This window comes from Labeo rohita, chromosome 7, assembly GCF_022985175.1.
Source record: "Labeo rohita strain BAU-BD-2019 chromosome 7, IGBB_LRoh.1.0, whole genome shotgun sequence".
Classification (NCBI taxonomy): domain Eukaryota; kingdom Metazoa; phylum Chordata; class Actinopteri; order Cypriniformes; family Cyprinidae; genus Labeo; species Labeo rohita.
In genome coordinates, this window is record NC_066875.1 from 44,537,699 (window position 1) to 44,551,040 (window position 13,342).

Genomic DNA, 13,342 nt, shown 5'->3' on the forward strand with positions numbered 1-13,342 from the left:
AATTTACTCCCATATTCCCAAAATAGTTTAATCAGTTCCTAGGAATATTCTTTTTAGTAACCATTTTTTGTTTTATAACCTGATAACAATGTTTTCCTAACGTTTTAAGGTTTTATTTTTATAACTATCCACCTTTTTTTTTCCTTAGAACAGACGCGTCCGTTTGTATATTTTATAGGTGTGGCTTCCGGTCTCATTCAGTTCAGCTAATTTTAGCTGTACAAAACACTTCGTTTTGCTGCATGATATTGCAAATTGGTGTCTTACTGTATTATTTTAATGTATTATCTTAATTATGAACACACTGGTTTGTAGTGCACAGTTTTACAGCTTACTGCACGTTGATATTAATTAGTCATTTCCCTACAACGGCAAATGAACCGGAAGTCTCACCCATAGGCTTACTTCCGCATTAAAAAATAAGGTGGATAAATTAGCTGTTTTTTTCTTCTTTTTCCATTTCTAACATCCTCTGATATTACCTTAAAATTTAATGGCTCATAAACATAAGTCAGTGGTAAGCACAGTGTGAAAATCATAGTGTTTCATGCATTATGTAAACAATCATTTACAGCACTTCAAAGTTAAGAATGCATAATAATACGAATGAATTAAGGTACAGTCGTTCAGCATTCAGACTAAAATATTTAGCATATGATTTCAGCTTTTTGTGCGCTATGAATTTTTCTTTGAAAGTTTCATAACCTACAATTGACAAATGTACTGTTGCTGTTACTACTCAGTGATATTAGAGATAGTGATGATCGTACAACAACATGTCTGAAACCAAGCAATCATACATAATTTCATACAATGAAGAGCAAAACTAAAAGGCAAGACTTTGCAGCAATGTTGCCCTTAAATGCCTTATGAAGAATTAAAATTAATAGCATACACAGACAACGTAATTAAACAAACTAGGGAGACTGTATAGTTAGAGCGCTTATTACAGTGTGACGTGTAAAACTTTATTGAACATGAACGCAGTGAATACACAAACATAAATAAAACCACTCGCAACTTTCACTCACTCTAATAAATGAACTAGAAGAAATGTAAATCACAGTCTGTAATGAAGTGCAAAAAACCTGTTTAAACCAGAGACCGAGGTCGCAAACATAATAATTTGTATATTTGAAATGACTTTTAAACTTCTTAATATTTTTTAAACATTGAAGAAGCAAATACAGTAATTGATAAAGCCTCATCTTTTTTATATTAAGTAAAAATGTCATTTTCTTGCTTACAATCGTTATTGGGAAAAAAACTAAAATAAAAATCAAATATGCTCTGGCAATGGTTTTAACATGCATGCTTTGTTCATCACCAGAAATGCACAGTCACCCGAATCAAAAACACCATTTATTAATGCAAATTAAATTACTAATCATATAAATATTTAGCGGTGTACATACCACAGTATTTTGTAAGTAAATAAACTTGAGAGGTAAAAATGAAACAAAGAGACAAAATAAATTTGCGTATATGTTTCATTGTAGCATGCACAATTCAAGGTTTCAAGGAAAAGAGGGTAAAAAAAACATCTTTGCAATCTTTAGCTCAAATCTTCTTGATTTTCTCCCCGACAATAAGTGGGTTTTCCTTCCTTATTTTCTCAGCCGCATCAGCCTTGTAATCAAAGCTACAGTTGTGAACATCCGAGTATCGGTGGATGCTGCAAAACAAGTGTCCGCACCGGCAGTTGAAGCCTGTCAGATGTAAACAAAAGCTAAATTAGCTCAATATACTCCAGATTTGCAGGCAGAAAAATGTGTCATATCATAAAAGACAATTTTCAGGTGTTAAAATCAAACAATGTATATGTAGCAATGTATTGTATATGTTTTTGCATACCAGTGAGCCCGACTTTCTTGCGGCAACTGAAGCAGCGGTTTTTCTTAGGTCTGGATTGCTCTGGTACATCTGAGGTTTGCTCTGAGACATCTGAGGCTAAGAGTTTAAAACAGGTGCCAAAGATTTAGAAATGCTGCTAACTTAAAGAACATTTCAATGAGATTCTGAAGATCAAAAGTTTTTGGTCGGCATCCGGTGCGAGCCTGAAAATTTTCCTCAGACATTTTTGATCAAAACATGCTTAAGAAAATGAATGAGGGAAGAAGCAAAGATGAACTTTCTGATCTTGATACTCACCAGATACTCTATCTATGGGTTGACAAGTTTCATCTAGCTTCCTTTTTCCTCTCAATATGCAATCCTCCGCTGATGAGCTACTTGCCGTGGACTGAAAGTTTCTCGGCGATTTACTGCATGACACTTCTTCTGTACAAACAAACGCAGTCAGTTTTCCTAAAGAATCTACACAGGTCCATTTAACTTAAGAGACTTTGCATACTATATACAGGAAACAGGTTTAGAAACGACTTTAAGCTTTATTTTTTTGCCCTAACTTTTTGTTCTTAATATTTGTTTGTGATGCACTACAATTATTTTAAACCAGAAACTTTAATTTGGAAAGTTAACATTTTTGTAAAATACGACAGTGTTTTAGTGCCACGTTAAAAAATAAAAACATCCAAAACTACGAGAATAAAGTCGAAATGTTTTGACAATTTAAATTGTAGATAAATTGTAGAAATGAAAGTTAGAATATTTTGAGAGTATAGCCTACGCGCAAATGGCTCCGACTGAGAGCACCGGGAGAAGTTGCCAGGCCACCAGAATTTATTTTAATATTGTTGGGGTCGAGTGGCCACATCATCTTCCTGAGATAAGGAAGAGACAATTTTAAGGACTCGTGGAAACAGCTTAAGATCAAGAATATGATATTTATAAACAGACTGAACAGGAACAACATTTTATTCAGCTCACACACCCAACAGACATTCCTTTGGGGGGGCGCCAGCTCTCGTTTAACCCTTAAAGGGGTCATCGGATGCCCATTTTTCACAAGTTGATATGATTCTTTAGGGTCTTGAAAAGTCCCTATAATATACTTTGGTTAAAAATTCTCAGTGGTAGTGTAAAACACCCTTTTTACCTTGTCAAAATGAGCTCTGCAAAATTCATCTCATTCTAAGGGGTTGGTCCTTTAAATGCAAATGAGCTCTGCTCGCCCCGCCCCTCTCTTCTCTCGCTGTAGAGTGAGGAGCCTGTTTACTTTAGCCGCATTTAGCCGATAAACTTCCTAACTAGCACGTTATTAGGAAAGGTGATCAAAGATTCATGAAAAAAACCCTTATACTTACTTCTGCTGTAAGTGAAGCTGGATCACGAATGATTCACGTGAACATAGACGATATATATTGTGTCTGTTTTATGTAACGTTAGATTGGGAGGTGCATTCCCTTCATAATCAAACGAAATCCACTGCATCTTCAGCAGCTCAGATGTCGGGAGCAAATGACAACCGCTATGTTCATTATTACATACAGCAAAACAACACCTTAATCGCTCAATCAGAGGTATTCTTGTCTAACTTACATCCCTGCTCCAGCATCAAAGCAATCGAGGTTGGATTGTTACAGCTGATCTGAGGTAAAACGCTGATGTCAATCAACTATTGTTGAAGCAGCCTCTGTTGGTGTGACACCACACCGAAAGGCATCTGAGAATGGCTCGATTTGAAAAAGGGGATATTATTTTTACAGATTAATTAAAAACCACTGCATGGATTTTTATCATTATAGGGTAGATTTGTACATACACTGCCAACACACAATGTTCAAACAACATGAAAGAGTGAACTTTGCATCCGATGACCCCTTTAATACACTACAAATACTTGTGGGATTATTAGCAGAAATCATACTATGTATCATATTTGTGAGGACAGTATGCTTGGAAATATTATCTAAAGTTTTCAAATGCATTTGTTATTTTTAATATAAAGAGTCTCAGCTTTCAAAATCATTTTATAGTGAAATACAAACTGTGGGTCTTAAAATAATGTTTTTCAAGCTCTTTAATGTGGCGTGACAGATCACTATATTCATGTGAATCAATTAATTAAACTATACTGTTTTCTTTGTGAAAAATCCGTCACCTACTCTCCAAAAAAAAAAACACATCTGTGGCAATCAACGTTTCATTCCTCACACGTAACGCTATTTAATTAAAAACAATAAAACATTCTAGAGACTGAAGTGGGCTCATTATATATAACATACGTTATATTGTTGTCATTCCTGAGGCATATAATGTTAAGTGACTATTCACAAGCTGTTTTATTCACAGTATAATACAATAAATGATTAGACACAATATATATCGTGTTCCACTCATTTATCGACAGCCACCCAGCAATTGCAATAATTTTGTGTTTTGTTGCTTTTAATATAACACAGCTCAACTTCATTGTCAAAATATTACGACTTTAATCTTGTAATCTTAGATTTTTTTTTAACGTGGCACGAAAATGCAGTCCTAGTAAACCAAGTAGAAAAAAAAAAAAAAAAAACATGTTATAGACAGATGCAAATAACTTCATAAATCAGCATCATTATTTCAGTGTCACATGATCTTTCAGAAATCAATATAATATGCTGATGTATTATCAATGTTGAAAACAGCTTATTTTTGGAACCTGTGATACCTTTTTCAGAATTCCTTCATGAATAAAGTTAAAAATAACAAAAAATATTTCTCTTTTGAGTAAATTTAACAATATAAGTCTTTACGATCAGTCTTTATCAATATAACACATCCTTGCTAAATAAAAGTATTAATGCTCTTTCAAAAAAAAAAAAAAAAAAAAAAAAATAAATCACTAAAATCAGTAGACACACTGTACAAATGTAAGCCTGTTCAGCTCTGGAAAAAGGAGAAAACAGGGCTTTTAATCAAATGCAACAAGTGAACTTTGAGCACTTATTGGCCCTGTCTCAAAGCAAACAGTCAAATACATTTGGAAGATGATGTCTGGCTGTTTCTATGGTGTTTGGCAAAGTGTTTGTCTCTTTCTGTGTCATGGTAATCTGCTCAGTGTCTGGTTTTGGAGCGGGGATGACATAATAAACGGGCCAAAGTGAAAAAGGGAACGTACCTGGTGTTTTGAGGTCTGACTGAGCTGCTGCTGAAGCACCGTCTTTGTGTGTAACTGCTGCTGCTGGTGTTGGCGTTGAGAAACACTGACTGTAGAGGATGAAGAGAAAAGACTGTTGTGTTATATAAAGGAAAACATATGCCATTTGTGTGTAACTTAGAAGTGGGCGTTATGACCAAAGCCTTATATCACAGTACGAGCAATTTTATATCACTGCTGGAAATTAAATTAGAAATTGTGTATATATTTAATAGCCATTCTGTAATTCCTATGTGTGGATCAACCAGTGAATTAAATACACTACAATACAATAGCGAACTAATGAATTTGCCATTAAAAAAAATAATAATAAAATAAAAAAATAAAATAAAATTTTACTTGAACACTTTAATAAATAAAATATTTTTTAAAGCTTTATTTCAACAACAACTAAATGACCAAAACTATCTAAAATTAAAATCAAAATGCAAAATCTAAAAATAAAAATTCAAACAATTATATTTAATTGAATTCAAAATGAATTAAAAAAATATATATATAAAAAAAAAAAAAAAATTTGGAACTTGAATGAAAAATACAAAAAAAATAAGACTTCGCAAGACTGGCATTAGTGAAAATGGCAGAGCTGACACACTTCTATGTGTACAGTCATACCACAAAGTTTTAAAAGAGGTTTATTCCTCAATGAGAAAGGGGCCTGTTCTCACCCTTGTGAAATAACAGTTGCACAAATAAACTACATCTTATGCAATTGCAATGACTAGAGCAACTATTATGAGAAATGATGGAGGGGTGGTAAAGAGGAAGATGTCGTACCTGTTTTGTTCATGCTGTGACGTTGATTGTACAGTCATAGATTCTCCTTTACTGCTAATGCTGGAAGACACTGCAGGCAATGAAAAGCAGAAAACCCAACATGTCAACACTTTCATTTTAAGTTCTCCTTATTTTTCAGAAGCTGATGAAAATAACAGAACAAGTGACATTTTTTTTCTTTTTAGACGGTGCAGTTTAACACTACTGGGTCCAAACCAGGCATGACAGAACAACCTTTCAAGTTTTCAGTGTCAGGAAATTTGTACATCCCTGAATGAAGGTTAAATGTTAAGAATGAAATTACTGCTTGTCAAGAAGAATTTTGACTATGGATAAGTATTTTGGACCAATGATATTTCACTGCAGGTGGTGCTACACAATACAAAATTTAAAAAGATATATATATATATATATATATATATATATATATATATATATATATATATTTTTTTTTTTTTATTTATTTATTTATTTATTTTTTGTCAGTAAGATTATTTTTTGACAGATTAAAACCTTTTACCCACCAAGGATGCATTAAATTTATCAAAAGTGACAGAAAAACATTTCTACTATTATAAAAGATGCTATTCTTTTGAACTTCGTATGAAGGAGAACAACTGCTTTCAACATTAATAATTAATAATAATAATAATAATAATAAAAAATGTATCTTCAGCAGCAAATCAGCATATTAGAATGAATCCTGTAGGATCAGGTGACACTGAAGATTGCAATAATGATGCTGACAATTCAGCTTTATATCAAAAGGAATAAATTACATTTTACAATATATTAAAAGGAAAAAAGTTATCTAAAATTGCAATAATATTTAATACTACTGACTTGTATTTTTGATCAAGCAAATACTGCCTTGATAAGCATTAGATAGTTCTTTCAAAAACTTTATTTACTACTGACCTCAAACTTTTAAAATGTAGTGTATATCGAGCAGCAATTAAACCACTGACATTTTGCCATTATTGACCCTTTCTACTTTAACAAATTTCAAACATGTCTTTACAGTCTTTCATGAACGTAACATGATGTAACGACTTCCTCCACCTTTCCTTTCAATCTGACATCACACATCTTTCTTACTTTTGCAACCCATTTACAAAGCTAACTCAGAAATGTGTTACATTAACAAAATAAAATGGTTTATGCACAGCATTTTGAGTTGACTTGAAAAACCAATCAACACCATCTCCTGATGTGATCAAATACTGTTGAATTTTGACAATGAAATAGTACTTACTAACACAGAAGAGTTGGAAATGGGTCCTTCTGCGATTACATCTGACTCACCTGGATCGCTGGACCTGCCGCTGTTGTTCTGCCGCTGTAAGGAGTCTTTATAGCACACAGAGCACATGCCGTTATTACGTGGATTCCCGTAAAACCCACAACCGTTAGAACAGAGCAAAGGCACTTGGGTCTGATTGGTCTCCTGAGCCATATCCCTCTCCTATGGAGAGAACAAACAGAGAGAGCTCACCATTACAATGTCATATACCATGTGTTTTTACCAATGAGTAACAGCTACTTTGACATCACGATCCACAGGGGCTAAATATCAGACCTAAATGTATGCATAAGAAACCAGCGGTCTGTTTCACCTTAAAAGAGCTCGAGTCTTGTGCTTTGAATACTGAGTGTATGGCTGAATTAGGCTTTGTGCTGATGTTTGAGTGAATAAGACACTTATCTGATCCTCCTCTGACATGTTCTAACTGTCTCTCTGCACCTGTCTGTAAGGGTCTGTCTCTCACTACCTGTGCGGCTGTCTCACATTCATACTGTATAAGAAGTGTCCTCGCTGTGCTGAAAGATGGGAGAAAAGAGCAATTATAACTTTAAAGGATAGTTCACCAAAGAAAAAGAAAACAAAAATAACAACTTTATTCAACAATTTCTTCTCTTCCAAGTTGGTCTTCGACGCATGTTCAAGAGAGTACCACGACGCATGGTCTTACGAGTTTGGAATGACAATAGAGCAAGTAATTAACGACAAGTTTCATTTTTGGGTGAACTATCCCTTTAAGAAAAAGACAGACAGACAACATGGACCATGCATAGTTGGAACAACAGACAGATATAAGGCAGACAGACAGAAAAACAGAAAGACAGAATGCAGGATAGACAGAGAGATAGAAAGATTAAAAAAAAACAAAGATGCATTGATGGAATGATAGACGGAACGATAGAAAAATAACAGTGTAATAAATGGAACGACAGACAATCATAACATAGACAGATAGACAGATAGAGCAGTAGAACAACAGATAGAACGATAGAACGACAGAACGGTAGACCGGTAGAGCAACAGATAGAGCGACAGTATAGTAGAACGATAGATGTTATTAAATATACATTTTGATAAAAGTATTATTAAAAAATGATACAAACACTGATCTGATGAATACAAGATAGATTTTTTTACATTTAAAATGGATAAAGTTCCATATAAATGCACAATAAGTGATGTTAAGGCCAAGTATGGTAACAAGTAACCCATACTTGGAATTTGTGCTCTATATATTTAAGCCATAAAAATACACACACAGACAGCAGTTGTGGGTAATAAGAGTAGAAGAAAGCACTGTTCATTCACTTCTCCACCTACATTTCCTACCGGTACCCAAACCTGCAACCATCGGGTTACAAGTCCAACTCTCTAACCATTAGGCCACCACTGCCCCAATGCTAGGAACAATGCACCAAGAAAAAAAATACAGTCAGTACTTCTTCCATGTTGACTTTATCATTACACAAACACTGCAAAGAGTGAATCCAAACACAATGCTTCAACATATCAGTGCTTTCAGTCAATGTTTAAGCCAAACAGCAGCTTTAAATTAACTTTCAAACAGGTTTACATTGGCCTCAGAGCTGATGAGAAAGAGCTTAACTCTAAACAATCAAAGTTTTCTCAGAACATACTTATCAACAGGAAGTGCAAATAAAACTGTCTGGCTAGTGTACAGTAAGCTGCTGTGCTCACATGTGTTGCCCTGTGACAGGCTCTGGCACTAGATCAGATACAGAACAGGTCAGATAAAGACACTCAGGATCTCTCCAGCTACAAGCTACAACAGGATCACTGAAGACAACAACACTAGCCAAGAAAAACCAAAAACACAAATGACAACACAATGACCGTTACAGAACACCTTGACAAACAAACGTGAACAAAGATAATTTCTAAAATAATACCTGTAAATAATAAAGATAACCAGAAATTAATGCTAACCTTTTTAAATTTAAGTAAACTTTTTTTGTATATTTGGTAAATTAACTAATAAATTAATAATATAAAAGCATCAGTGGTAATAAAACACCAGGCTAATCAATTACCAATACTAATTTTTCTAACATTTTTGTCAATGTCAAATCAATGTTGTGATGTTGAATTTAAGCATCACAACATTATGAAATATCAATAACTATCCATTTTGAGATCTGCTTAGGTCTGTTTGAATAAAAAAAAAAAAAGGCAGATGTGATGGCAATTTCAGGAAAGCACTTCTAGAAAAGATTTTGCATTTGAAAACCCAAGTTTATGTTCTCCTATATGATGGTTACACACAGCAGAAAATGCAGAGTCAACATACTGAGAGCAGAAACAAAAGAAAGTACATCAAATACTGCAAATCCTTCAGTTTATTTTATTTCCAAAGTGCAATATGAACATACTGCTAACCTTGAGTACTAAACTTTTGGGGTTCCACATTTTGCTTTACTGAGGGAGCAGGGAGGTGGATTATATTTTATTTCCTAAGGCAAAAACTGCTCATTCACACCTGGAACTGATACTGCTTCAAATGATCCAATCACAATAAATTAAAGCCACATCCAAATTCCTTTGTAATTAGATTACTCAAACACATTCAGAAGCAAATGGGACTACATAACAATAGGTTTGAATTGAATGCATGATGTATAATTACTGCTGTAATGATTATTCAACACTTGTCATATGGAGTAACCTTTTCAACTCAAATACCAGCTTTTTTTATTTTAAAGAAACATGAATCAGCCTTTTGGGAAATAGAAAAAATGCTCTTAAGTTCAACTTCTTACACTGTCCCATTTGTTGTATTATTAGCAGAATCTAAAACGTTTTGGAAAATGCAAAGTTTAGTCAAGGCAGTGAAGTGCTTTATGTGACATTGCTGTTAGGGTTGATGATGCCATTAACTTATGGGGAAAATACAGCCACAATGGGATAAAGATAAAGAAGTGCTTGTGTGGTAGAACTGTTAACAGTTCCCTTAATAAATAACCAGATCACATCTTCACACAATGTAAATACTCTAGTCCTCCAAGCTAACATCACTGTCATGTAACTAGTTATTGGTGTCATTTAGACAAAGAAATTTAGTAAAGAAAACCTACAAACCTCTTAAAGCACAACGAGTTTGTTTCATTGTCAGTGAAACCGACTGACTACAGCTAGAACTTGTAGCAGCTGGATCCGAGCACTAAGATAATCAGGTTTACCGTAACTCGCACTATTTACACTGTCCTTTGTTTAAGTAATCATATAATAACAAATGGCAACAGCGACTAAAAGCAGATTTCATCGTAATATGTCGCCTATGTATCCATACGTTTGCCTTTCTTACCTGGTTAATGGTTTATAGTGAGCACCTCTCTGTTTATCTTCTACGTAACGTCGCTAGCTGTTTAAATGAAAGCTGGACATCGTAAAACACATTGAGTAATAATGAAACGGCTTACGTACACGCCCACTGAAGCGCCATTGGTCGCGTCCTGGAAACCACGCCCACGATAGTTACAGTCCGATTCGCTTTAGCGAATCGGCTCATTTGAACAGCTCGATTTAAATTCATAGGTCTGGTTTGTGAACGAGCCGTTTTGTGAACGATTCATTTAATGAATGATTCATTAAACAATTGAAGATTTGACACTAAAAACAATTCGTTGACGAATCATCGCTATTTTTTAAATTTTACATGTTTAAATAAAAGAAAGATGAATCAGCACAGCGTTGATTGATGTCGTGTACGATTTTACGAGCATTAATTTTTTAAAGCTACTCTTCACAATATATGAGATAAAAAAAATGTATTAACACCACATACTTCCCTAAAATGAAAAACTAAAGTTTTAACAGCTGGTTCTCTAGTAGATGGCACAGATTTTGTAAACTAAAATGCAATATAGCACAAGTAGACAACGTACTAGTTACTCTTTTACCACTGTTTACTTTTCCAACTCCCTTAACAATACCGCTATTAGCCTGCTATTTACAAAGCCCCCGTTTTCTAAACCAACAGTTATTTGTTTTCGTACAAACACTCAAAGAAGTTAATTGTTAGGTAGCTTTTGCTACGCGACCGTATACAACAACAGGTTTTGCTCATGTCAAGTTGGCTAACAGATCACAAAACGCCGCAGCTGTTTCACTGATTCAATTGATAACGGCCGCTTATAAACTCACCTCCGCACTCCTGACGACTAATATATCGATGTCGCTGACTTAAAAGACTTTGCTTTATAGTCTTGCACTATTAAAATGTTTGCGAAGTGTTGTCGGCGTTGGCCAGCTTCCCTTCCCCCACCGAGTCACAGCCTGTTTGTTAGTTTTGACACTCCAGCCCCCACTTTAACCTACTCGGTGACGTCACGAAGGGACTTCGTGGTTTTCCGGCGTTGACGTTTTGCTGTCTAGTCTGTCTCATGTGCCATGTCATCGTTTTACATATTCATTGTCATATGTTTATTATATATTTTTTTATATTTTTAAAAAGTTTGTAAAGACATAGAGCCACTTTCTGTGATACTCCAGATGAAACTGTACTATTTATTTATTTATTTATTTATTTATTTTGGACTGGTTGTTTATAAAAACAAATGAAGAGTTCATTTGCAAAAACGTTTTCAAAAATTATGTTTTTCATTGTGCATTCCAGTTAATCTCAATTAAACTGCAGTTGGGTTATTTTAAGTAAAAATAACTAAAAAATACAGCTAACACAATAAAAACATGATAACACATTAAAAAAACATGTTTTTTTAACATTTAAAAAAATGAGTTATCTGTTTTTGCGATTAAACTTTTCATATTTTGGATAGACATTACTCTTTGGTTTAATTCTACTGGTACTAAATCACATACACAGGTCAAGATTGAAAATAGGCTTTTTTAACATAAAAACAATAAAAGTTTAATACATTTTAAAATTTAGTGTTTACATTAGTGTTTTCTATTTAGTTCAATATAATTTTATTTTATTTTTTGGCTATCATATTTTTTTTTTACCATGATTTACAGAAAAAAATGTCATTCAGTTTAACAATAGTTTGAATACCAAACAAATCTCGTCAGACACATTAAGACAAGAATAACATCATTAGATGATACTAAAAGAAGATTTAAGGATTACAGAGCAGCTCCCAAAAACTAATTAACTGTAAATCTTTCCAGTATTTGTCACTATGCTTTAAACCACTAGATTTCACCCATTAGTCAGCAAGAATTTTTAATCAGCGAATAAAATGCCACATATTTGTTTATATATTTAAATATAAAATATATATTTTAGAAATATTTAATCATTTAAAATAAAATTTAGTATGACCACATTTTCTTTTATAAATTATAAATAAATAATAAACTACATTTTATTTTATACAATTAATTTTTTAACTATTAAATAAATTATAATACACAAATAAATGTAATACATTTAATTTAACAAATAAATTTAATAATTCTAAATGATTTTTACATACATTTTATATGCTTTATATTGTTAGCTTAAAATCAAAAGGCATTTTGGTAGAAATAAATAAGCAAACATTAACTCTAAAAAGTTTTGTATTATGATTATTAATGAATCATAGCATTAATCTTAATCTGAATCAAAAATGACTTTATTGACACCAAAAGTTTAAGCAAAATGATCCTTCATTAATCAGTCCCTTTCATTGTATGGCGACTTAAAATCTGCCTAAAATCTTATATTGCGTCCCATCATGGAATAGAAGAAGGTCAATCGAGTTTACAACAAATGAACGCGTTTTCAAAAACTGTCCCTTTAAGTCTTTTCCCTGGAATGTTTACCTTTCCTCAAAGGGCACGTAAACTGACTCCGCCCACACAGGACGACTAATCCATTTGTACACTGGCTCCGCTCACTCAGGGCGACTAGTCTATCCAGCATTAATCGATCACACGCACATGTGCGGATTTCACTGATGTTATTACTTTCTCACGAGTGAATTATTAACTGAGCTGCTGCAATGTTCACAGGAGTCTGTTGTTTAATGTGTGTATTTGCAGTCTGAGTGGATTTGAGCAGTGCAGATTCATTATGGCAGCTCTGCGTGCAGCAAAACAAGCTTTGAGGAGAGAAATCAAGGGTCGAGTGGCTGCAGTGAGCGATCAGGAGAAGCTAAGACAGTCTCGAGTTGTCTCACAAAAGGTAACTGTCACTTGACATGTCAGCTGAGAGGCTTTCAGTGGCCTTGTAATATGGGACAGCAGTTAGATTGTAC

General features: G+C 33.8%; 2 protein-coding genes across 4 annotated transcripts in view; one reads left to right on the plus strand and one right to left on the minus strand.

Moving 5' to 3' along the window:
- Positions 1-931: 931 nt before the first annotated feature.
- On the minus strand, positions 932-11,433 carry zfand6 (zinc finger, AN1-type domain 6). Of its 3 annotated transcripts, none has more exons than XM_051114427.1 (7): positions 11,283-11,433; positions 7,124-7,283; positions 5,819-5,888; positions 5,003-5,091; positions 2,152-2,277; positions 1,855-1,950; positions 932-1,709 (listed from the first exon to the last, which is right to left on the minus strand). In XM_051114427.1, the coding sequence occupies exons 2-7, from the start codon at positions 7,272-7,274 to the stop codon at positions 1,561-1,563; spliced, it is 681 nt and encodes a 226-aa protein (XP_050970384.1). In that variant the 5' UTR covers positions 7,275-7,283; positions 11,283-11,433; the 3' UTR covers positions 932-1,560. The 3 variants fall into 3 exon arrangements, with proteins under 3 accessions (XP_050970384.1, XP_050970382.1, XP_050970383.1); XM_051114425.1 differs by having other exon boundaries at positions 2,152-2,280; XM_051114426.1 differs by lacking the exon at positions 11,283-11,433 and adding an exon at positions 10,444-10,545 and having other exon boundaries at positions 2,152-2,280.
- Positions 11,434-12,995: 1,562 nt separating this feature from the next.
- The window catches only part of mthfs (5,10-methenyltetrahydrofolate synthetase (5-formyltetrahydrofolate cyclo-ligase)), a 17,258-nt gene continuing 16,911 nt past the window's right edge, over positions 12,996-13,342 (plus strand). Inside the window, exon 1 of the mRNA XM_051114430.1 lies at positions 12,996-13,269. Coding sequence (XP_050970387.1) covers positions 13,159-13,269 — 111 coding nt within the window. The 5' untranslated portion in view covers positions 12,996-13,158. The remainder of the gene's footprint in view (positions 13,270-13,342) is intronic.

Bases quoted from the DNA above. Each gene is read 5' to 3' on its own strand.
- zfand6 (XM_051114425.1), bottom strand. From the start codon at position 7,274: ATGGCTCAGGAGACCAATCAGACCCAAGTGCCTTTGCTCTGTTCTAAC. The intron at 5,889-7,123 runs GTGAGTCAGATG...CATTGCCTGCAG, and splicing joins CGGCAGGTCCAGCGATCCAG to TGTCTTCCAGCATTAGCAGT. The intron at 1,710-1,854 runs GTATGCAAAAAC...TACATCTGACAG, and splicing joins CAAGAAAGTCGGGCTCACTG to GCTTCAACTGCCGGTGCGGA.